The sequence below is a fragment of the Canis aureus genome, chromosome 8 (assembly GCF_053574225.1).
Source record: "Canis aureus isolate CA01 chromosome 8, VMU_Caureus_v.1.0, whole genome shotgun sequence".
In the NCBI taxonomy this organism is placed as follows: Eukaryota; Metazoa; Chordata; class Mammalia; order Carnivora; family Canidae; genus Canis; species Canis aureus.
Window position 1 is genome coordinate 51,811,074 of NC_135618.1, and position 25,654 is coordinate 51,836,727.

General features: G+C 48.4%; 1 protein-coding gene across 17 annotated transcripts in view; it reads right to left on the reverse strand.

The window, feature by feature from the left end:
• SYT17 (synaptotagmin 17) overlaps nucleotides 1-25,454 on the reverse strand; it is a 101,985-nt gene extending 76,531 nt beyond the window's left edge. For 3 of the 17 annotated variants that reach the window (XR_013384981.1, XM_077906758.1, XM_077906757.1), the window contains exons 1-5: nucleotides 21,732-22,017; nucleotides 21,543-21,565; nucleotides 20,732-20,880; nucleotides 14,207-14,355; nucleotides 10,703-11,322 (exon numbers count right to left, since the gene is read on the reverse strand). Coding sequence is in view for 16 of the 17 variants with exons in the window: in XM_077906758.1 (XP_077762884.1) it covers nucleotides 10,703-11,322; nucleotides 14,207-14,355; nucleotides 20,732-20,880; nucleotides 21,543-21,565; nucleotides 21,732-21,834 (1,044 nt within the window). In the remaining variant the exon portion in view is untranslated. Of the gene's footprint in view, nucleotides 1-10,702; nucleotides 11,323-14,206; nucleotides 14,356-15,793; nucleotides 20,606-20,731; nucleotides 20,881-21,542; nucleotides 21,566-21,731; nucleotides 22,018-22,041; nucleotides 24,691-25,195 lie in introns of those variants that run through there. The other 14 variants (XM_077906759.1, XM_077906766.1, XM_077906765.1 and 11 more) reach the window with 14 other exon arrangements.
• Nucleotides 25,455-25,654: the final 200 nt, after the last annotated feature.

The following is a 25,654-nucleotide window of genomic DNA, read 5'->3' on the forward strand; positions in this document are numbered from 1 at the left end:
ACTTGCCTTGCCTGTTATGGGATCACATGGGGAGCGATCTCAAAAACACAATATGCGGGCAGAAGAGGCTGGGGGCGTGTATCACTTCTGGCAGTTTCCAGGTGCTTGGCCCAATCAACACAGAACTCTGGGTGCCTCAAATCATTACCTATTTTTCCTTCCAAAAAATGAAAATTTTTTATCTAAAAGATGAAATTCTTTCTATCTTTCTATCTCTGTCTGCCCAGGACATGGTAAGGTCAAAGTAGCATGTACTGAAACCCAAATCAGATCCCCTGGCCAGTTCCTCATGGCTTTGATCTCACTTGCTTCCCAATGTCTCCTTCCTCTTTCTGGTTCTGGTTCCCTCTCTCCTTCTTCCCAGTGCATGAGCCCCGAGTCAGTACTTACTCAGCATATACTATATGTCAGGTGCTTTGCCTCCCTGATCTTGGTTTATCAAGATGGAATGAAGTGAAGCAGAATGGCTATCAGCACAGCCTCTGGAGCTGGACAGCCTGGGTGCAAATCCCAGGTGTGTGGCTGTGGGCATGTTACTTAAGGTATGCCTCAGTTTCCCTATCTATAAAGTGGGATGATAATAAATACAATAGATATGCCTAGCACCACGCCTCACACACAGTAAGTACTATGTCAGAGTCAGTCCTCTTTGTCATTATATTATCCTCACAACACTGCCCCAACTCCCCATGATGAGTTGGACTCAAATTCACACAGCTGGTACAAGGTGAAGCTGGGACCTTTACCAGGTCAGTTTAACTCTAAAGCTAATATTCTTTACACAACAATATTTTTCAATTCAAAAAACATCTAATGAGTTCCTTCTTTGTACCAAAAATACCAAGAATAGAATAAATAGAAGCAGAAGCTGATGTTATGGAGAGTCTGGCCAAGCCTTTAGTTGTACCTCAATAGGATGCAGAGGGACGCCTTCCCTGCTGGCCCCAGAACTGGCAGCCTGGGCCCAAAGCTGGGGACAGGGGACAGGTACCAAGGTGCTAGGAACAACAGGTGCTCAGCACCTCCCACTGGGATTTGTAAGAGGCAGAGATGGGATCCCGCATTATTCAAAACCATTGACGTTCCCTGCCTCGATGGGCAGAGAGGAGATGCTGGCTGAGTGGGGAAAGCTGAGGACTGTGCCAGTCCATCCACCCCAAAGCTGAGAGAGATGGCTGCCAAGAGAAACACTCTCAGAGATCGCATGCCCCTCTAGGAAGGGGAGGCACCTTCTTCTCTATGGGCATCTGTTCCACCAGTGGTCTTGCTCGCCTGCTTTTCACCCTTCTGACCAGAGGAGAGGAGGGATCGAGAGAAGTGGCAAGCAGAGGGAAGGGAGAGCCCAGAAGACCTTGCACTCAGGGTGGCAAGAGTAAGTGTGGGGATGCAGAAGGGGCCGCTCCAGCCCCCAGGCCTGACCAGCATCACTGCCAGAGGCCACCAAGCTTCCTACAGCCAGCCCCACATCTCTCCATCTGAGGAGTCTCTCTGGCCACCATGTCCAAGAAACAGGATAGAGGAGCCTCAAAAATTAAGGGTTTCTGGAAGCAGCCCTCAACCTCTATCTGGAGGGAGATGGTGAATAAATGCTCTGTTGCTGCCACTGCCCCTACACTGAGTGCCCAGGAGGATCGTGACCCAGTTGCCCGTGGTGGGAACCTGCCCAATAACAGGTCTTTTAGTGGAGGTCTCATTCCCCTGCTTCCCTTCTGGTTTTTCTTGGCATCACCCCAAAATAAAATACTTGCACTCAAATCTTGGTCTCAGGGTCTGCTTCTAGGAGAGTGCAGCCTAGGACATAGATGAGTTTCTCATGGCCACTGAGCCCCAGAGAAGGTAGGATCAGGCCATCTGACGAGGACCCATCCTTGAGAGCTCCTCCTCCAGGGAGAAGCTGCCCAGCTTTGCTGCCCAACAGTAAAAAGCCATGAGGTATAGTCCCAGGGCCCGGGCAGCCCCCTCTACTTCCAGAAACTTCCAAATAGTTGGCATCCACCTGCTACCAGGGCCAGCTCTTGAACCCCTGCCTGCCAAGGTTCTTCAGCAGGGACATTAGCCAGGGAAGTGCTAGTCAGGGAAGCAGCAACAAAGAATCCCAACCACAACTGTGGCAACTGAGTAAGGAGATATTCACTCTTCCTTCCCCTAAACCACGCTCCCTCCCATTGCAAGGCTCCTGAGTGGTGACCACCAGCTGGGGATGTGGTGACAAACAATCTCCCACTACATGGACAAGGTTAGGACCCAAGGAGGATGGGCCCCTGAGAATCCTCCCTGGGACTTCTGGAACTTTTATTTGATTTTTTAAAAAGATTTTATTTATTTATTTTGAGAGAGAAAGGTAGGGGCAGAGGGAGAAGGAGAAGCAGACTCCCCACTGAGCAGGGAGCCCAACGCTGGGGCTCGATCCCAAGACCCCAGGATCATGACCTGAGCCGAAGGCAGATGCTTAATCAACTGAGCCACCCAGGTGCCCCAGACTTCTAGAACTTTTAGAAGAGAGGACCTGTCTCCCCAAGTGCATGTCTTGGCTGGTGGGAGGTAGGCCTGGGGTAACTTGTAGCTGCTTTTGCTCCTGCACATGGGAAACGTCTTCTGAAAAGAAAACCCATGGAGAAAGGCAGAGCTGAGGAACATTCCAGCTGAGAAACTCTACAGCCAGGGATGCCGGGAGCCCACACTACCACAGGGATGCCAGGAGCCCACACTACCACAGGGATGCCGGGAGCCCACACTACCACAAACCTTCCTCTTTGGCCAAAGCTAGTTTAAGATGGGTTCTGTCAGTTTTAACCAAGATTCCTGATAAAAATAGACATTTTGGGGCACCTGGGTGGCTCACTGGTTGAGCATCTGCCTTCAGGTCAGGTCTTGGGATCGTGTCCCTTATCGAGCTCCCTGTAGGGAGCCTGCCTCTCCCTCTCCCTCTGCCTATGTCTCTGCCTCTCTGTCTCTCATGAATAAATAAAATCTAAGAAAAAAAAAAAAAAGACATTTGGGGGGCCACCCAAGAAAGTAAATCTCTTTACCTCAGAGTCATACATTTTTTTTCTATTCCTAAAAAAAACCTCACAAAAACAAAAAACCCACAAATGACAATCGCTACACAGACACCTATCTTCATTATCAAATAAGACTGTCCCACAGACATTTTCAAAAATCCAGTCAGTTTGGTGCTCCTGAGGAAAGCCATGAGCATGCCCCTCAGACTCTGAAAGCTTGCTGAAACAACACGGAACAAACACAGAACTCCTTCTAGGAGGATAAATCCAAGGGGGAAGGAAGCAAGGTACATAGTCATATTAAAATGTGGCTATACTTATGGGAAATACTGTCTTATCACACTTGAGTTACATGGTGTAGATCAACTTTCAAAGCCACTGGCCAGGGCAGTCCCTAAATTGATTATTTCATAGAGGTTATGGGTGTGGGCTCAGAGTTAGTCTCAGGTTCAATTCTCCATTCCAGCTGTGCAACCATGGGCAAGGTCCTCAACCTCTCTGAGCCTCAGGGTCCCCATCTATGAAATGCAAGTGTCATTACTATCCATCTGATAGGGTAATGTAAGTATTGCATGCAGCCCAGGGTCTAGTTAGTATGTGTGAGTCCCAGAACATATTTATTGCTAAATGTGAATCCCCGAATCTTACTTGGCAAAGGCAATATGCACAGACTTTGCTTCCTAAGCCACAGGGCCCAGAATGCTAGGCATCGAAGATTTAAAAGGCGTTCCTTTGGTCAGAGCAAATCTCAGGTTAAAGCAATTTTCAGAAACATAAATATCCAGCATTGCAGTGTGCAAATATCACTTTTGACGAAACACATTTTCTTCTTCTGAGTGCAAATCAAACATTTCTCCTTGGTGGAAAATCTGGCTTTGTAATAAGAGATGCTACACCCCATGTGACTCAGAATTATCCCCCAAGACCTTTTAAGAGCATGGTAACCTGAGTCTACTCCTTCCCAAATGGCTCCATAACACATAATCTTAATGGCAGCCTATGTTGGGCACTCAGCTCATTCAACCAACACAACAGCCAATCAGTGAGTGGCAGAGCCATGCTCCAGCCCCATACGTCCAGCCTAGACAGCTAACCCTTTCTTTCTATGGTCACCCAGTGCTGCTCAGCTGGAGGACCACAGCTCACCTGCATTAGAATCTCCCAGCACATTCGCTGAAGTGTGATTGATTCATCTAAGACTCGGGACCTTGGAATCAGCGAGGCTGATTGTGAAAATAAGAGAATAGCCAGCATGATGCAAAACCCCCTACTCTGTCAGGAAGCCTTGTTTATAGCACCCCTGAAGCTGGAGTTCAATGTCTAAGGGTTGGTCCCAGACATGAAACACTGCACCTTCAAATGGTCTCTCCGGCTGGCCCCACATGTTCCTGCACCTTACATCCAGGTCCAGGAGATCATATCCTGCCTACGCAACCGTGGCAAATTGCTCCTTACTAGGGTCTCTGTCTTCTTCTCTCTTTGCATTCCAACATTTTATCATAAAAACTGTCGCATACATACAGAAAAGCTGGAAGAACTGTACAGTCACCTCCTTTATACACACCACCTAGCTTCTGCAATGCAGTTAATATTAATAATTCTACATTAATATTTTTAAATTATGCTATACTTGCCTTATTGCATGTCTACTGATCTCTCCTTTTGAGATTTATTTATTTATTTGGGGGGGAGGGGCAGAGGGAGAGGGAGAGAGGATCTCAAGCAGACTCCCACTGAGCGCAGAGCCCGACATGGGGCTTGATCTCATGATGCTGAGATCGTGACCTGAGCCGAAACCAAGAGTCGAATGCTTAATGACTAAGCCACCCAGCACCCCCCCACCATGATCTTTTTTTGAAAGCATCTTAAAATAAGTTACAGGCATTAGTACACTTCCCCCTGAAACACTTCAGCAGGCATGTCAGTAGCCAGAGTTCAGTGTGTGTTTATGGCTCTTCCCCCCCCACCGCCCGCCCCTCGCAAATAACATTTACATCCAACAAGATGCATAATCCTTAAGCGTACCTGATGAGTTTGACAACACACACACCTGTCCCATCAAGATGTAGAACATCACTGTTAGTTCAGAAATGTCCTTCTTGCTCCCTTCCACTCAATCCCCTTCCCTCCTGTTCACGTCCCACAACTATTATTCTGGTTTTTCACCATAGACTAGTTTTGGTGGTTCTCAAATGATATAAATGCAGTCATATATATATATACAAATGTCAAATTATAAATTATATATATATATAATGTTAAAGCATAATGTTCTGCTTGTTTGTGACATTCATCCATGCTGTTGTGTGCATCAGTACTTTGTTCCCTCTTACTTCTGAATAATGCTCCATTATATGAATATACGACAGCTTGTTATCCTTATTCTGCTGATGGGACAACTGGCTGCTTCTAGTCTGGAGCCTGTGACATGTAAAGCTGCTGTGAATATCTGAGTCCAATTTTTTGTGCAGACATAACATTGTCATCTCTCTTAGGCAAATACCTAGGAATGGCTATTTATGGTTCATGGGAGTAGATAAATGCTCAGTTTCACAAAATACTACTAGAGCTTCTTCCTAAGTGGTTATACCACATTATACCCCTCCACTGCCCGAGAGTTCTGGTTGCTCCACATCCTCACCAACACTGGTGTTGTCAGTCTTTGTAACGTTTAGACATACCGGTACCTGGGTGTATAGTGCTATTTCGCTGTGGTTCCAATCTGCCCTTCTCTGATGGCTAATGACGTCAAGCACCTTTTCAATGTTGAGGGCATGAGGCTGAGTGAAACATGCTGGTCACAAAAAGACAAATACTGTATGACTCCACTTATGTGAGGTACCCAGAGTAGTCAGATTCATAGAGACCCAAGGAATGGTGATTGCCAGGCACTGGGGGCAACAAAAGATGGAAGCTATTGTTTAATGGGTATAACGTTTCAGTTCTGCAAGATGAAAAGAGTCCTGGAGACAGATGGTGGTAACGGTTGTAATGCTATGAATGTACTTAATACCACTGAAATGTGCACTTAAAAAGGGATAAGCTGTTGCACTGTATGTTAACTAACTATAATTTAAATAAATATTTTTTAAAAATGGATAACCTGGTACATTTTGTTAGGTGTGTTTTGTCATAATTACTAATAGTTTTTTTTTAAGATTTTATTTATTTATTCATGAGAGACACAGAGAGAGAGAGAGGCAACTAATAATTTTTTTTAAGAAAGTAGAGCCTAGGGATCCCTGGGTGGCGCAGCGGTTTGGCGCCTGCCTTTGGCCCAGGGCGTGATCCTGGAGACCCGGGATCGAATCCCACGTCGGGCTCCCGGTGCATGGAGCCTGCTTCTCCCTCTGCCTATGTCTCTGCCTCTCTCTCTCTCTCTCTGTGTGACTATCATAAATAAATTAAAAAAAAAAAAAGAAAGAAAGTAGAGCCTATGGGCACCCGGGTGGCTCAGTTGGTTAAGCATCTGCCTTTGGCTCAGGTCATGTTCCCAGGGTCCCAGGATTGTGCCCTGCATGGGGCTCCCTGTTCAGCTTCTCCCTCTCCTCCCTGCTCGTGTTCTCTCTTGTTCTCTCTCACATAAATAAATACAATCTTCAAAAAAAAAAAAAAAAAGAGTAGCGCCTACATAGATTTCACATTCAATGACTACAGTGCCAATTCACTGCAGTCCACTTGGATGAGCAGAATTTCTCTTAGTGGCAAGAGTAACTTTGCACCTGTTTAATCACTCCAGAGGCTTCATATTTCTCTGTCTTCATTTTCATGATCTCCTAGCCAAACCTTATCAACGAGACCAAAAAATTTACAGTAGCCCCATTAGCTGTTGTGTTCTGAAGGCCAAGGTCAAAGACACAATGCTCAAAGCCACAAAATAGCTGGGACATCCCACCGTGAGCCAGGAGAGGAGGAGGCGTGGCCCTGCCAGCCACATCCCCGTGGGTTCTCCAACACACAGAAACCGAGAGCTAACCTCTAAGAGTCATGTGGATCCCACACTAGCAAAGGTGGGCTGCAAACAAGAACCTGTCGAGCTCTGCCTCCACCCCCGGACACCGCTGCATCTTCCCCTCCTGTTCAACTGACCTCCACGTGATTTGGTGAAGGTAGACCTTGGCTGCTCTGAAAATCAGCATCGACATCCCATGGCCTCAGTGCATCACAGGAGGATTTTGTTTTCTGTCTCTAACACAGGCCTACTTTGCACAATGTGGATTTTTGTTCAGAACCAGTGTCTCCTTTTCCACAGATGGCATGAAAAACAACACCGTTACCTGGATATCTGCTCCTAACACCCTCCATCCCTGGCTTTCCCTGCTTCCCAGCAACTGTTTCTGCTGTAAGAAAACTCCCCAGCCTTCAGGGACCAGCTTGGCCCTCATCCTGCCTGCGTGGCAGACCGTGCTGCCATTCTTGAATCTGTTATCCCCTTCTCTCATCGTGGGCTCGCCCCCTCTGGCACAGACACTTCTGGCTAGAGCACCCTTTGTGGTGGGGGCTGTTCCGTGCACCGCAGGTACTTAGCAGCATCCTTGAACTCAATTCGCTGAACCCACATTTCCCAGCCCTGCCAAGTGTCCCAAGAGCAAATCTGTCCTTGGCTCAGAACCCCTATCTTTAGGACAGAAGCTATATGTAGGCCCATGGCCACCCAGCCAATGGCTGACAGATGTGGCAGGTCAAAGGCTGGCTCTGGGTCTGAAGGAGGAAGGACACTGCAGCTCCATCCACCATCCACCATCTGGGTGGGGATCCATCGTCCCCTCTCCAACCACCCATCAGGCTGAGGCTATGACCATGCTCTCAATGGGCTATCACTCTTCCCCTAGATTGCTTCTCTCTCTCCCCTGCAGGGCATTCTCCTACAACCCCCCACCAAAAGATATGTTATCATCCTCACTCCCACTACCTTAGAACGTGACCCTATGGGGAAATACGGTTATTGCAGATGTAATTATTTAAAATGGGGACATAATGAAATAGGGTGGCCCCTTTCATTCAACAGGACTGGTTCCTTAGAACTGGTTCCTTAGAACCTTAGGACTGGTTCTCTTCTTCCTTAGAAGAAGAGAAAAGACACAGACATGGACAGACAGGTCCTGTGATGGATGGAGGCAGAGGTGGGAGTGGTACAGCTGTCAGCCGAGCAATGCCAAGGATTGCCAACAACCACCAGAAGCCAGAAGGCGGCAAGGAAGAGTTCTCTCTGACAGGTTTCAGAGGGAGCGTGGCCTTGATCTTGGACTCCTAATGTCCAGACTGTGAGACAATGAATTTCTGTGGTGTTAAGCCTCTAATGTTTGTTTTGTCACAGCAGCCCTACAAGCAAATAGATTTACACCCAAATCCTTATCTCAAGCTCTGCTGCCAGGGAACCCAACCTCAGACAACTGGCCTTTCCACTAGCCTTTCTTCCAGTGAAAAGGAAGGAGGAGAGCAGGGGGCAAGGTGGCAGGTGGGAGAAAGAAATTCATTCCGGGGAATCCTTCATTCATTCCACAAATAGTGCTCGATTGAGCACTACTACACACCAGGCACTGTTATCGGTGCAGGACACACAGAAGTGAACAAAACAGAAATCTGTTCTCGTGGGGTTTCCATGCTAGCAGGGGAGACAGACCACAGAATGTATGGTCTGCAGGATGATGGTTAAAGTCTCTGGAGAAAAGCAAAAGCAGGAGAAGGGGACAGGGAGTGCCTGGGTGCTGGCTACCGTGTCAGCAGAGACATGCAGTGGACACCACCTCCGGCCCAGCTACAGACGGTCCCGAAGTTCTGCTCGGGCTTGGTCCTGGCCTTTCTTTCTCCTTCCCAGTCTTTCCGTGAGGGTGTGGGGGCCCACCTGACGAGCATGCTAGGGCCAGAATGGCAACCTGAAAAACCACTACTGATGTTCCCTCCTTCCCTGTGTCCTCCTTACCCCTCATTCCTGTTCCCCGGGATAGCCTCCTAAAGAATCTACCTGCACCCAGGTCCTGGCCTTTGGCCTCAGATTTCAGGAGAATCAAACTACAGCAGATGTGCCAGAAAAATCTTCGCTGAAGTTGTGACATTTCAGCCAATACCTAAAGGAGGCAAGGTGTGTTGATGTCCAAATTCTCTGATGTGCGCAGTCAAGCTGGCGATACAGAGTCGATCTTGTCCGGTGGGTCTCCCTCTTTCAACCCTCTTGATGGTCGAAAACCCAGTGATATCAAATATTGAAGAGGCTACATGGAAAGCGCCCAATCTATTCTGATCATGTGATGGGAAGGAGGATACGGGATTATAGCAAACACAGCTAACACTTTGACCATCACCTCCTGGTCCTGATCACTTCAGTGTACACAGGTCTGCATGTAGCTGCCAGCTCTTGCACTTTTTTTTGCATCTGTGGATGTCAAAGGTCTCTTTATCAACCAGTATTAACAGGCCAGAAATGCCAGGGAAGGAACGTCTCCATACCCCTGCCAACAGCCTTCATTCAGTGGCTGATAGGAGTTGGTATATGCACACCCCAACTCCCCCATCACTCAGGTGAAAAGACTCTAGACATGTGTCTAATCCTGGCTTCCCATTTCCCCAGCAGGTTTAGGGCCTGATCTCCCCAAAGTGGTGGCCAGCTGGATAATGCATACTTTATGTCAATTTCCCACCCTCATCCTGGTGTTTCCTCTGCTGTCACCTCCCTAATAAATGACTTCCCTTGGCTCAGGATTCTCTTCTTCCTAGGGGGATCCAAATGAAGAGAAGGATAAATCTATCTTTGAATGGAAACACACACACACACACACAACACGAGCAACCCCTCCAGTCCCCATGTTTAAAACCTAATACTCCAGGTGTGATGCTGGATCATCAAATCCCTGACCAGTAGAGTTCAGCTTTGAAAAGCACCTTGGCATGTTTGACATAAAATAATCCCGCGTGCATTACACAGGATTGTCACCGTCAGCCTGAATGGACTAGACTGGCCTCCAGCTGGCTGGGTCTTTTCCTTCCCTTGGGCTCCTACCTCGTCCTTCTCTGCACAGTTCGTGCATTGTCATCCACAGAATGCCCAAGGGAGGGACTCTATCAGCCCACTGGGGACAGAGCCTGGTCCGTGGGTGGCTTCCCAAGCAGCCAATTGCAAGTCTGTGGGCTGGTAGGGGGAAAGAAGCCAATCTCACAATTTGCCTGAAAAACATCCATATATCATCCTGTTCTGCAGCCCTCATTTTATTTTTCCCAAATCAATTTCTGAAAGTCAAAATAACTGATAGCTTCATACCCTGGACAATCATTCTCCTTATTAAATAACCCGGCATCAATGACAAAAAAGCTCCCAGGGTGGTGGTGGTTACACGAATCTATACATGTGATAAAATGTCCTAGAACTACAAACACACACACACACACACACACACACACGCACGCACACACACAATGGTGCATGTAAAAATCTGTGAAAATTCTATAAGGTCCGAAGCTCCATTGCCAACGCCAATTTGCTGGTATTGCTAAGGCACTCTGCTTGTGTAAGATTTCTCACTGGGGTTGCTAGATGAAGAGAACACAACCACTCTATATTACATCAGCAACTTCTTGGAAGTAGAAAATTATTTCAAAATGAAAAGTTGTTAAAATACAAAGACGATTTCAATAATAAAATAAAAATAATCATCTTTTTTTTTTGCAAAGATCCCGGCAGGAGACACCACCAAACCACCCCTTACCTGAGAGCTGGGGACCAGCGCCTTCCACCAATGCCCGCCTTTCACCAGGTCAACCTCGCACAAAGGCACGGACACCTTCCCAATGACACAATGGCGGGAAAACTTATCAAAATCCACCACAGTTAGCAGCAGGGTCCTCCTCTGAGCTTCGAGGAAGGGGATCTCGAAGGTGTAACGCTCCTCAAACACAGGCTTCTGGGTCTTGCGTTTGACCCCCGTCTGCTTAGAGTTCTTCTGGTCTGGCAGGAGACAGATCTTGACATAGGGGTTCGAGTGAGCCATGTCCTGGCGCGATCCGTCATGGGAGATGGGCGGTGGCAGGTCCCTGGCCTCGATCACCCGTACCGTCAGGTGGTTGTGCAGCAGGTCATATTGGGTGCTGAAGTGCAGCATGCCCAGCTGGTACTTGGACAAGATCTCCTCGTCTGTTAGGAAGTCCACATCGTCGCTGTTGGAGTCAAGGGAGTACAGCTGGGGCTCGAACTTTCTGAAGTAGTCGTCTGGGGTATAGGTCCGTCTGAGCACCGAGGGCTGGATGGGCTCCTTTTTGGCACTGAGAACGCCAAACTCGATGGGTTTAATATCAATAAGTGGGGAGCTGGGTCGTCTGGATTCGAGACCTAAACAGTCACCAGAAATAATAATTAAGACCGCCATGTATGGGACCGAACCTGGGCCACTTTGTGAAATTAGCACCATTTCTCAGATTCTCACATTGTTCACTCTGTTTCATGATGCTCTGTGCCATCTGCTCTCCACACCCTGAGATCCTCTTATTTATTCTATGAGAGGTAGCTTGGTGGCATTATCACCTCCGTCACAGCCAGGCACTGTTCTAAATGCATTGACATATCAAGTCATCTTCACAAGGTTTTAGATAACGACTATCCCTATTTGACAGATGAGGAAACAGAAACCTTAAATAATTCTCCAAAAGTGACCCAAGTAGTGAGAGGAAGAACCAGGAGTCAAGCCCAGCCTGTCTGGCTCCAAAGTCTTGATGCTAACCATTACCCTATACTGCCTCCATTTTCAGAGAGTGGACCCTGAGGCCAGAATTTCTGGGACTCAGTTTCCCTATCTGTAAAATGGAGTCAGTAATAGCCCCTACTTCAAAGACTGTGGTGATTCACAGAGCCAATGCATGGAAAGGGCTCGGCATAGAACGTGCACGTGGTAAGAGGTCACTAAATGGTAACTATTATACTTTGTCAACGATCATATTTGAACTTCACCACTTGTGGGGCACCTCACCCTTCTCCATCAACCAGCAGAGTTCATGGCTCCCAAGTCCACCATTTGAATCTTTGCTCATTCCTCTATTCTAGCAGTGAGCTCATGGAATTTTTTTTTTTAAACTATTTAACTGAAGAAAAAAAACTATTTAACTGAGGCACAAATGGCATACAAAAGGCTGTGCATGAGTTTGGAGGTAAGTATGTATCCATGAAACCACCACCACACTCTGTGCTATCAACATATCCATTATCTCCAAAAGTTTTCTACTGCCTTATTTATTTAATTTTTCTGGTGATAAAAATCTTTATATAAGGTCAAGTCTCTGTAAAATTTTAAGTAGTAAAATATTGTTAACCATATGCACTGTGCTGTACAGTAGATCTCTACACCTTATTTATCTTGCATAGTGGAAACCAACACCTCCCCAGTTCTCCCACCCTGGCAACCACACTTTACTCTCTGCTCCTAGGAGTTTGACTATTAGATTCCTCATTTAAAGCAGGGTTATATACTATTTGTTCTCTCATGACATTGCCCGAACACCTGTCGTGTCTGCTAAAATCATGACACTTTGGTCTGGTGCATGGTTGGTACTCTGATAACTATGGACTAAATGAAAATCATCTGTGTCTAGAGCTGGGCGACCTGGGACTCATCTAGACTGGTGCCATTCAAGAGAAACATCATGGGTTTCAGAAATACAAACCACGTAGGGAACATAAAATCTTCCAGGATCCCCTTTTTTAAAGGTGCAAAGTAACAGGTGAAATTAATTTTAACATTTTCAACATATAATCAAAATTAAAACATTTTAGTGATAGACGGTTTAAATTTTCTTTCAGTTCCTGGCTTCAAAATCATGAGTATAGAGCACATGAGGCGTGTCTCGATTGGGCTCAGCCCCATTTAAATGCTCGCCAGCAACATGTGGCTAGTGGCCACTGTACTGGACAGAGCAGGTCAAGAACAGGCCTCTCATTTTACAGACAGAAAGACTGAGGTCTAGAGAAGCCTCACATGTCTGCTGCTTCACTCTATCAAGCCCTTGAACTTTCTCTATTTCCCCTTCCCCCCACATTTGCCCCCAGGAAAGATCAGACACCAATATTTCCACCTGAGTGGATCTATATCATGAATTTTAAGCTTTTCTCCTCTGTTAAGTGAATAGCAGACAGCTGAAATGACTGCAGAGATACTTTCGGGATGTAAGAGGAGGCTGGGACTCTTTGGTTTCATCCTCCTTTTTCCTCCCCAGCCAAATCATGCCATTGGGTCAAACACAGACGCTGTACATCAGAGTGGACAAACTGGGTGGCCTGTGGACCCAGTTTGACCCAGAAATCTGCTTTGTTTGGGTTTAAAGCTAAGAAAGTTTTATATAAAAACCAGATTGCCAGTTTCTCTTTAGAAAGGACAGGCAGGGAACACCTGGGTGGCTCAGTGGTTGAGTGTCTGCCTTTGGCTCAGGTCGTGATCCCAGGGACCTGGGATCAAGTCCTGCGTCAGACTCCCCAAAGGGAGCCTGCTTCTCCCTCTGCCTATGTTTCTGCCTCTCTCTCTCTCTGTGTCTCTCATGAATAAATAAATAAACTCTTTTTAAAAAGAAAGGGCAGGCAGTACTGAGCCCACAGTCTCTTTCTCTCTCTCCTGCAGCGAGAGTTGAGTAGCCGCTGCCCCCTGTGACTGGGGCATCAGCTCCCCAAGTCCCCACCCTGCCCTAGTAACTGAGGCCAAGTCAGCTGCCATTTGTCACTGCATCAGAACGACATTCAGCTCTGTCCAACCCTCTGCAACTCATCCCCCAACATAACGCACCCAGCCCCTGAAGTGACCTGAATTTGCAAGTTCTCCTGTATGACACAATAACACACACCTTTTGGGGTCTGATATGATATATATGCTGGCCATGTCAATCAGTTGAGCCAATTCCATGAAACTCGTGATTAGTAAAGAGAAAAATCAATCAAAATAATCACTTCTGATTGAACTCAGCAGAAATCAGGCGTAATGCACTCCTATCACATTGTCATTATTTCTCCATCCTCTTGTCTTCTGGACTGTCACCTCACCCTGCCCCCTCCCCAGACAACCCCTGCCCTCACATCTTTCCTTGGGGATGCTGCTGAGTATCTGGGAAAGCCAGCTCTCTTCTTTTGTCCTGGGACCCCGGCTAATGGGATTTTAATTCATGGGCCTGAATGGAGGTGCAACAACACAGGATTGCATGAGCCATGACCCCTAGACAGTCACAGCAAAAACGCTTACTTGAAATCCTCCGGGTCAGGCTGTACGTAGACTTAGATGTGTCTGAGGATGAGCATCTTCGATCTGGGGAGTTGGTCCGTGGGGTCAGAGGGACTTCACTGGCTGTGTGGACAGAGTCCCCGTCCTTGTCACTGCTCCGGCTGGCCATCCTATAGGAAGGGAAGAGGTATCAATGGTTGTCAAAAAATCTGCAGGGACTGGCATCTCCATCCCTTGGAGGGCAGACCCACAATGAAATAGCTCTCAGATCCGGTTTAGACAACTTGGGGTAATACAAACCTGAATCAGCATGGCAGCCCTAAACTCTTAATAATGAGTGACTTTTTGCACAAAATGTGAAATGATATGAATAAATACTTTCCAATTTAGAACAATCTGTCAAGAATGTGCATAATTCCAAGCTAAGACTGTGGGAAGGCTTATGCAGGCTATAGCCACATGGGGGCGCCACTTTGGCTACGCCAAGCCCAGACCCAGATCTTCAGTCTGGGAAGGAACCAAGGAGGTGTTCATACCCATCTGAAATTGGGCAAGTGGCTTTTGGTGAGAAGTGCTCTGCTGTTTCAACCCTCACTGTGTCTACACTTTAACATGTTTTAAACGTATCGTATAGCAGTGTCACTCAAGAGTTCTTTGTGTGGCAGGGCTATAGCCACAAAATGGCCCTGAGAATCAATGAAGAGACCAATAGTTCAATGTGAAGAAACAGCTAAAAATGAGCAGCAGCCATGATTCAATGTGCTCCCCATGAGGATGAAAGATACTAAAAGAAGAAAAAGCACTGGGTAAGGGATGGGGAGATACAGGGTAGTAATTAAGAGCACAATCTCTTGGCCTGAACCCTGGCTGGGTGACCTTGGGCAAGGCCCTTCTCTCTGTGCCTCCATCTACCCATCTGTAAAATGGGAATAATACTAGTACCCACCTTACATGGTTGCTCTCAACACTGAATGAGTTAACACATATGAAATGCTTATTAGAATAGTTCTTGATATGTAGTAGGTATGTGCTCAACACATTTTAGCTGGCATTTATTACAATCTTTAAGATTCCCCAATCCCCATAAAGCTAGGTAAGGATGCTGGCGGGTGGAGAGAGGAGGGCAAAAAAGCTGGCAGAGTAGTGCCAGGAGATGGATGCTGCTATTGACATGCCCCTAAGCTGTCGTGGCTATAGACTGATACCTTCTGAGACTGCATCCCCCTCTCCCCCCAACTTGACATTTAAGCCTGTGCAGAAGCTAGTCTTGAAAAATGCAAGTTTCCAATTCTAGGAGGTCTTTAGATGCAGCCTATGCATGAAATGAGACCGATCTAATATTCTTCCAAAGCAATATAGGGGTCACAGCTAGGACAAGACAGGGCATGTTATGGGGGGGCAGGGGGCAGGGGAATACCCAGTCCTCGCTTGCCTCCTGCTCTTGGTCTGTAGCAGATGAAATGGGGGGAGGGGGAGGGCAGGGGAAGGCACAGAAATGCAATCATACTGTATTATTCATCCTTGGCTCTCCCTTAAACAAAAGCTGTAGCATCTTCCCAAGGTAGTAGAACCACCTCAGGCACCTCCGCCTGCATGCCTGTTACCCACCTGCCATACGTCAGTGCAGCAGCCACCTCCACCTGTAAAGTCCCATCCGGTCTTCAAGGCTCAGCTTAAGCGCTGTCGCCCCCCTGAAGCTTCAGTTGAATCTTCTCAGTCGTCTGAACCACTCCTGCCTCCTCTGCACCCACCAGGCTTCCCAGCCCTTCCTCCAACACACCGAGCCAAGCCATGCTGTTCCCTCTGCCTGGAACGCTCTTCCAGTCTCCATCTCCTGTTTGGTTCCTCCTCATCAGTCAGGTTTCAACTTCAACAGCACCTCTTCAGAAGCTCTGTCCTGTCCCCATCACCTCTTCCCCCCATCAGCCCTTCTTTACCTCTTCAACAATGCACATAACTACTACCTTTAGTGGTGGCTTATCTTCTGCATCTGACACTAAATCCTTGCTCCATGGGGGCAGGCCAATGTCTCCTACCCACCACCAAGGCTGACCTCACCCTAGCACAGCATCTTCCACGTTTATTTTCTCAGTAAATCAATGAATGGATACACCCTTCTTGTGATTCTTATCTGATTTATCTTATCTCAAGATGATCTGAGTACATATCTTACCACCCTCCACAGCAGCCCCTTCTTAATGGGGCGATCTGTTCTTATCTTGATCAAAGGTACCAGCTGCTTAGCACCACGTATGTGCCAGACACTATCCTTTTTTTTTTTTTGAAAGATTTTATTTATTTATTTATTTATTTAAAAGAGAGAGAGCACATGAGCAAGAGAGAAAGAGAGAGAGAGAGCAGGAAATTGGGACAGAGGGGAAGAAAGAAGTAGACTTCCCACTCCTCAGGGAGCCCGATGCAGTGCTTGATCCCAGGATCCTGAGATCACGACCTGAGCTGAAGGCATACACTTAACTAACTGAGCCACCCAGGCACCCCTGAGTTTACTTGTTATTAATAACCTCACCCCCCTTCCAGACTGGGGAATGGAAGGCTGGTGGGGTGGAGAATGGGATGGGTCATTATTTTGCACCACTGTTAAACTCCCAATGAAGTCCAGCAATACCAAATTTGAACTACATGCTCTAAACTACTGAGCTGGGCATCCCTGGTGAGACCCGTCAGAGCTATGCATCTAGTAGGTCAACACATGCCTGATAAACAAAGAAGTGACTTGACTTTAGTTCAACCTTCAATGAGGGTCTTTCTGGCATCGCTCCAAAAGGAGCCAGTCGGATTGTATATAGTTTTCCTGACCTTCACCGGCCCAGCCCAGCCAAAAAAAAGCTGCGGTACCCAGATGACAGGATAATATGTGACAATTAATGGTGGTGTCCCCCAAAATACCCCACACATAAAGGACTAGCTCATTTGCCACATGCTGCCCCACAGAGAGGCATGTCCTATGGTTCTCAGCTCAAATGTCACAGTAGGAACAGCACTGCAGAGCCTGCACACTTGACATTTCTACTCCCTGACTGTTTGATAACATGCAATGCCCACTTGGTAAATAAATCTGGGGAAAGCACAAGCTGTAAATTCACTTTTTGAATGATTTAACCCGCCTCCCCTTTACAGATTTCTCTTAACGTTTTGCATTATGTTGAGTGCCAAAAATATACTAAGTTGCTACCTGGGATTCAAGAAATTCATCTCAAGAAGCATGGAGAGTCGTGTACCGTTGTTCAGGCTCTAGACTGCAAAGCTCTAGGTGGTATCATTCATAATGACCATGAGGTCAAGGGAGTCTTCCAGAATTGTGTGGTGTGTTAGCCCTACTGGGAAGGTTCCAGCCCTCTTTTCTGCTTGTGGCAAGACCAAAGTGTCTTGCCAGAGGTTCCCAACCCCTTGCCCCCAGAAAGAGTCCTCCGCTTGCACAATGGGTCCACAGCCAGAGTACAACCATCCTCCGGCTCAGTGCCAGGACCTAGGGCATGCATCTGTAACACTCAACATTTGGGTATTGAGGGCAAACAGTACCTGACTGTGATTTTCAGTGTCCATCAGGATTCTCCACTGGTTCAGAAGCTAATTCAAAGTCCTTAAAATTTGGCATTCGAGACCCTACATGACCTGAGCTTGCAGGCTCATTTCCCATGATTCCCCCAACTCTTCCTAAATGTTGTGGAGTTTGCCCATTCTGGGTCCAGTCCCTCCTCTCTGGTTACAGCACCCAAATTGTCTATTACAAAGATTGGCATGGGGCACCTGGGTGGCTCAGTCAGTTAAGCATCTGCCTTTGGCTCAGCCCCACATCGGGGGAGGGGGGTGGTCCCCACTCAGCAGGGAGTCTGCTTCTCCCTCTGACCCCCTCCCCTCTCATATTCTCTCTCTCTCTCAAATATATAGAGTCTTAAAAAAAAAAAAAAAGAATGAGGCCAATATAGGGGTGCCTGGATGGCTCAGTCACTTAAGCATCCAATGCTTGATTTTGGCTCAGGTCATGATCTCAGGGTTGTGAGATTGAGCCCCACATTGCTGCTTAAGATTCTTCTCCCTCTCTCCCTGCCCCTCCCTACCTCAAAAGAAGAATGAGGCCAATACTGAAGAAACAGAGAGAGAGAGAGAGAGTATAGATGCATGCCCATGACAACATTTGAACCCCTGGATCCAGCTATGCCTGAAGCCACTATCCTTGGATTTTTTCCAAAATGAGACTCTATGCAGAACTATCGTATTGGAGTACAGGATGTGAATGCACAACTCTAGCTAGACCTATGTACCTGCCTTATCTGCTATATGATATTTAAAATCTCCTGAGCACAGTAATAGGACTCTAATTAACCTCTGCATCCTGCAGTGCTTAGCACAAAGAGCAGTCAAGAAATAATTGCCAAAGAAACTGAGATTAAGTTTCCAACCAGATGACTGGCACTTTCAAGATTCAATTTCTGCTTGCAGGTCAGTCAGTTGGTCAATAAATAATTTTTTGGAGTGAACGACACAGATAAAAACCCTGCCCTCACAGAGCTGGCATTCTTCTGAGCATGGCTTTCAAGATACCAGGTGGCCTGAGCCAATCTCTGCCACACAGGGCACTAGAAAATGGGAACGATCTCTCTCTCTCTTTTTAAAGATTTTATTTATTTGAAAGAGAGCAAGAGAGAGACATAGCGAGAGAGCACAAGCAGGAAGGAGAGGGAGAAGCAGGCTCCACACAGAGCAGGGAGCCTGATCCCAGGACCCCAGGATCTCAACCTGAGCTGAGGGCAGATACTGAAGGGACTGAGCTATCCAGGCAGTGAGGGAATGATTTCCTGATCAACGAATTGGTTTCACCACACATCTCACTCTACACATACCTGCAGGATTCAGGCTACAACCCATGAGTAACGAAAGCATTTCTTAACACTGTCTTTACACCGTTTAAAGCATCTCTATCAATACGTACAAATTCAGAAATGAATAAATACTACTCTATAAAGTATGTTATGTGCACATCTCATTGCTCTTAATCACAACCCTATAAAATAGGTTCTATTATTGTTCTCACTTCACAGATGTGGAAACTGAGACCAGGGCAGCCCGGGTGGCTCAGGGGTTTAGCGCCACTTTCAGCCCAGGGCGTGATCCTAGAGACCCCGGATCGAGTCCCACATCAGGCTCCCTGCATGGAACCTGCTTCTCCCTCTGCCTGTGTCTCTGCCTCTCTCTCTCTCTCTCTCTCTCTCTCTCGCTCTGTGTCTCTCATGAATAAATAAATAAAATCTTAAATTAAAAAAAAAAAAACTGAAACCAAACAGGGTGAGATGAGCCACTTACATTTATGACTGCCAACCAGGTGTCAACCATTCTTAAGTGTTTTTCTGTGTACTAATTTGTGCGGTCACCACAACAACCATATGAGATAAATACTATTATTTTGATCCTCCCCATTTTATAGATGTGAAGTCAAGGCACAGAGATCTAACGACTTGCCCAAGGTCACGGAACTAGAAAAAAAGGTAGGAGAAACAGGATCTGAATGCACGGAGATTGACATAGAGGCATTTTGCTATGGAAATATCTGATGCTTGTCTCTAAGAAGGGCAAATGAGAAGATTGAGGCATGACCTCCAACTTGGAGGGAAAGAGGGGACATCGTGGACTTCCAGAACCTCAGAGCAAAGATTTAGCTGGACCGGCATTGAGGCTCTGGCTGTGGGCCTTTGCACTGCCTCTTGCCCTCTCTGGGCCTCCCACTCTGTGTCAGGAGAAGCTGTACTTGATGATGGTCAGGACCTTCTCAGCGCTGGCCTTTCTAGACTCAACCCAGACTCTCTAGCCATGTGCCTCTCTCAGCCACGGAGAGGTGGACTGGACACGTGGCTGAGAGGCTTCAAAACTGCATTCCCAAAATATCTGAGCGACTGGCAGATGGAGATGTTGTATGCAGGCGCGGGAGGAGCACGAATTGGAAATAAAATGAAAGATGCCAGAGAGAACATAAACAGCGTTGGAGGACAGGATGGAGCTTGGAGGTGCTCTTCTGCTTCCCTGTTTCCGAAGCTCTTGTTCAGACCAGCAAAAAGGCACTTGTTTGTCCGTTTGGTCTACCACTCCTGCAGCAGTTTCTACTGAGCATCAACTGTGTGCCATGCACTGGGTCAGATGCTAGGACAATTCGTCATACTGACTTGGACAGAAAGCTTTAGAATTTCGACATCCCTTGAAGAATACAGATGCTCACAGATCTCTTTTCTGACTTGGAATGACACTCAACGTGATTAATAGTGCCCACATGCTTAGCAGTGTACAGTTCACATCTCAGAAGAGCCGATGTAAAACTAGCTAAACTTGAGGCCCGCCACCAGCTGGTTTCAGCAGCTTGCCAAACAAAATGAGAGAGGCACAGAGCAGGTCCCCATGGGCAGCAAAGAGGTCCACAGCCACTCAGCCTTTCCCTCGATCATACCCCAAACCCTCCTGCCCGCACCCCCTCTCACAAACTGAGAAAAGAAACCTCCTGAGATTGCCTTCGAGGAAGTTCAGAGCAGTTTTACTTACAGCCAGGGAGGAGTCTGGGCAGGGAAAGGTCCCAGAATTTCAACTTCATCCTCACTCGACTGGCAACAGCTGGACTCATAGCACTTCTGACAGCAGTGCCTGCAAGTCCATCTGCACAGTAGCAGATCGGAGATTCTAGAAAGAAAACCCTGAGGCCATCGGGGGGAGGTGGGCAGTGGAGAGGGGGAGTGGGTGGGGGATGGGAGGGGTGGAGAGGAGGAGAAGGAAAAACACTCGAAATTACAAGCAGCCGATCCCTGCTGAGAAATAAGGACATTCGGGAGGTCTGTCTCTGCTGCTGAACACTTAGAACAAAATGTTTTCCATTTCTATTTACCAACTGCAGGCATAAAGATGGCAAACACCAACTCGCTGGAGCCATTAATAGTGAGCAAAACATTTGCAGGTATTTTCTTGGGTGGCTATGTGAACGTCTTTCTTGACAGGTGGGTGGTTTATACAACATCATGAGGGCTATACGGTATGTTCTCGAAACACAATGAATATTACTGTCTTCTTGAAAGCAAAGCAAAAAGGTTTAAAAAAAAAATCACCTCAGTTACATGAAAGTAAACAGAGGTAACCAAACGGAGTAAGGAGGGGGCCGGGGAGGGAAATCTATCCTGTCTGCAAGCATCTCTCCATCGGGCTCTCCCTCCCTGCCATAGAAAGGCATCAAAACTGTGCCATTCTCAACATCCAGTTATCGTTTAACATTGAACATCCCCACAGCCCCACATCAAACTCCAAAATGAAAGGCAAGCACCTCTTGATCAGAAACAAGACTAAACGAATCATCAAATTAACCCACCTCGTTTAAAGGTTCCAACTGCCCTTTTAGAGATCCACGAAGAAGCCAAGGGGCGTCGGGGGTGAGAGGATTACAAAAAGAGAGACAAGACCAGTTTAGCAATATTCCAGCAACTCAGAAAAGAAAAAACAAAGAAAGAAAGAAAGAAAGAAAGGGAAAAAAAAAAAAGCCCTGCATCTTTCCACTTACCATCCTGGGAAGGGAGCTGACTCCCTAACAACGTACTGCTATCTGCGGGGCTGCTGGTAGCCTCCTGGCTAACCAACACCGAATAAATGGGAAACTTTAGCATTTCGATTTGATTTGCACCGTATGCTGTTATGAATCAGAGCGGGTGGATAGATAGTCATGCTATCCAATGCAGCCACACTTCAGAAGAGCAAACCTTCCTATACAGAAATAGCCATGAAGCCAACCCAAAAGGACATGATTAGCTAAACATGCAGACTGGCACAGAGTGGATGTGACTTGGCTTCCCCCACCCTCCCAGAGGCCCTACCTTATAATTCTGCTCCAATGATGATGGTGGGGAGTTTCATATGACCACCCACAAACACAGGGAGCAGAAGAGGAAGCCATAATCTGGTCCTGGGAGGGAGGGGCTGAAAAGGGAGGTAGCCCCACCCCCCACCAGGACTTCTCACAGGTTCCCAAGGCACACAGACTCCCTCCCCCTCTTCCAGGGAAGAGTCACAGTGGTTTAGGAATGGATGGGCCATGTAAACCCCAGAGATCAGGAGTCCACCTGCATCTCAGCCTGGGATATATTCCGGAGATGAACTCAAACTCAGAACACTCAATCAAGATGAAAAGTTATCCTCCTTTTCAGTTCTCTCTCAAAATGAAGGTCTCAGTTTGGTACCACTGTATGTTAACGTGTTTCTAACACTTGCACATCTCACCCCACCACCATCCCTTCTTCCTTTTTAAACAGAGAACAGACCCTAGCTCAGAGCCTTGGACATAAGTAATTATGTGACATTATTATCATTGTGTTTTATCTTTCCAGCTGCCTTCTGCTTATATCAAGTGACCATGGTTTTCTACTATCGTAGTGACATAAAATTTCCTTTTCATATGATTTTAAGTAAAGAAAAAAAATGGTCCATTTATAGGAAAAAGTATTAAGTAAATACAGTACAAGTAGTACACGGCTCATGAAAAATTCAAAATCCTTGAAGTGATGATAAGGGAATGGTTGCAGCTTAGGAAAGAAAGTGTCAGGCATTAATCACAAACTCTTCCAAATGCAAAAGTCGAACCACACGCAGAGCAAGACCCGAAGATGCTTAGGGGTCACGCAGAGCTGAGTGGGTAAATGTTGATGCTGGCTTCACCACCAGCCAGTCCTGTGACTTGGGTAGGTCAGGGGGCTACTCTGAACCTCAGTTACCTCTTTTCTTTAGTGGAAGGGCTAGCTAGGACTCTATGAAAATTCTTGCCTGTGCTGCCCAGCTGCAGAATATCTGCACTCTTTCCGTGGTTTTATGAGAACGAGGTGGTTTGTCAAGACCAGCTGGAACCTATTAGGCACCAGAGACTGTCCTGGCCAATACAGCAGTGAAAAAGGAGCAAAAAGCTATGCCTGTCTGCACTTACATGTGAGAAAGTGCTTGAGGACTTTTTTGTAAACACAATAAAGTGCAAGGATAAAGTGTGGCTTTTTCCTTAGACTACAGTCCATGCCCATTCTTTTCGGAGAGGAAAGCATTTCCTGGGTGTGTGGTGATCAAAAGACACTGTTCATAAAACCATGAGAACAGAGACAAGGCTACCACAGGGCCCAATCATCCAGCTGTCTCAAACCCCAGGTATAAGACGAATGTCAGGGAGCAAAGAGAAACCAAGAGAAAAAGGGGAGAGAAGATGTTTTTATGTGTCCAGCATGCTAAGTCTTTCCTTACATTGGGTCCACCGGGTTCAGGTATTTGGATGGAGGATCACTGATTTAAGCCAAAAACACCAAGGAGAATTCAGATCTTCTAGAACAGGGGTTGTCAAGCTATGACTTGCAAGGCTAAATCCAACCCACAACCTGTTTTTGTATGGTCCTCCAGTTAAGGATGGTTTGTACCTTTTTAAATGGTTGGAAAAAAAAAGAAAATGAATACTTCCCGACTAGTACAAAGTTGATGATATTCAAATTTCAGTATCCACAAATAGTTTTCTTGGAACACAGCCACGCCCATGCATTTACTATTGTCTATGGCTGTTTGACATCACAGTCAGAGTTGACTATTTGTGACACGGACCACGTAGCCCTCCAAGAAAATAAATTTACTATCTGGACCTTTATAGAAAAAGTTTCATACCTTGTGCTAGAAGGAAAGTCAGTATCACAGAGCCAGTCTCATTTTAGCTAAACAAATCCCCCACTGATCCCCACCATCCTCTCTCTTTTAGATCCCACCACACCCCCTAAGCAGCTGCGTGACCTTGGGCAAGTCACTCATCTCTGTCCTAAAGGTGGTTATTAAAAAACCACAGAGGCGGGTTCTAATGTTGTGCATTTCTCACTGGGTTGTGCATCCTGAGGGGCAGAGACTGCTGTTTTCACAACTGTATCCCCAGCGCCCACACAGAGTAGGTAGTCACTCAAGTGTTTGTTGAGTGACTACCCAATAGCCCCACGACAACATTCAGCATGCAGTAAGGTACAGCTCAGTGACGTGACCTTCACTGAACTTGAGGACCTAGACATTCCATAGAGGCCAAGGGAGCCAGTCTAAGCCAGGTGAGGGATGGAGAGACCACCACCGGTGACAGGGCACAGAGTTCCTGCCAGGCTGAAAAGTCCGAGGACAGGATTTGAGTCAGTGGGGAGCTAGGAGACCAGCACCCCCGCCCTGGCGGGCTGTAGCCGAGGGTAAGAGAAGGGAGTCCAGATGCACCCTAAAGGGGGGAACCTGTAGGCTTCTCTGCTAGGCAGAGAGAGGAGCCAGCCCCGGAAAGCAGGCAGCTCAACGGGTCTGACTGCATGACCTTGGCGCTGACCTGTCGCCACTTCCCCGCCTTGTATTGAAGGGAAAGGTCTCAAGCAGCCCCCCACCCCCCAAAAAAGGATGCTCGGAAATTATTTCCTTCCTTCGCAAGGATTCTTGCGAAGTTTCCTCCAGGTGTTGGGGTTCACAACTCGCAGACCCCAAGGCAAAGGCCGGAAACGATTGAAGGCCCCCGCCCCCCGCCCCCCAGGCCTCGGCACCCCGTGCCCGGGAGAGGCGACGTCCTTGTCCCTCCCGCCCGGAGCAGCTGCCTCGGGCCCGCTCCGCCGGCCAATTAGCCCGACCGTCACCACGGCAACGGCAGCTGGCGGGCCCCGCGGCCGGCGCGTCCCGGGGCGCCCCGGCGCGGCCCCTCCCCGGGGGTGGGGTGCGGGGGGCCGGGCTGCGGGGAAGTCGGCCGCACCCCCTGCGCTGCGGGGAGGCCGGGCGCGCGCGTGGCCGGGGGGGCCCCCATCCGGGGGGCGGGGGGCGGGGTCCGCAGCGGGGTCCCCAGCCCCAGCCCCTGCCCCTGCCCCGGGGCGCGCCCCGCCGCCGCCGCCCAGGTGGCGCGCCCTGGGGCACCGCTGCGGTCGAGCCAAGTTGGCGGGAGCCCGGCCGCGCGCCGTCAGCCGAGGGGGCGCCGCGGCCCCGGCCCCCCGGCCTCAGCCCTACCTGGATGTACGCCATCTTCGCCCTCGCGCGCTCACTCCGGCCCGGGCATGGCGCCGCCACGGCCGCTCTGCCCTCGCCCGCAGGGGCCGCGGGGCACAGCCAAGGGGGGAAGGAAGCAGGAGGCGGCCGGGCGGCCCCAGACGTGACCGGCGTGGCTGATGAGCGGCGCCCGCCCCTCCGCCGGCCGCCCCGTCCTTGCCCTTCCCCGCGTTCCTGCTCCCGGGGCCGGGGCCGGGGCCGGGGCCGGGCCGGGGCCGCCTCCCAGGTTGCGGGCGCTCGGGGCGCCCGGGGCCCCCGCCGCGGCCACGCTCGCCGGCCGCCGCTCCCCCCAGGCGCGGGCCGGGCTGCGCGGAGCCCCGGGCGGCCGCGGGCGGGGCTGGAGGCGCCGGGGCCGGGGCGCGCGGGCGCGGGGGCGGGGGCGGGCGCGGGGGCGGGCGCGGGGGCGGGCGGCGCGCGGCT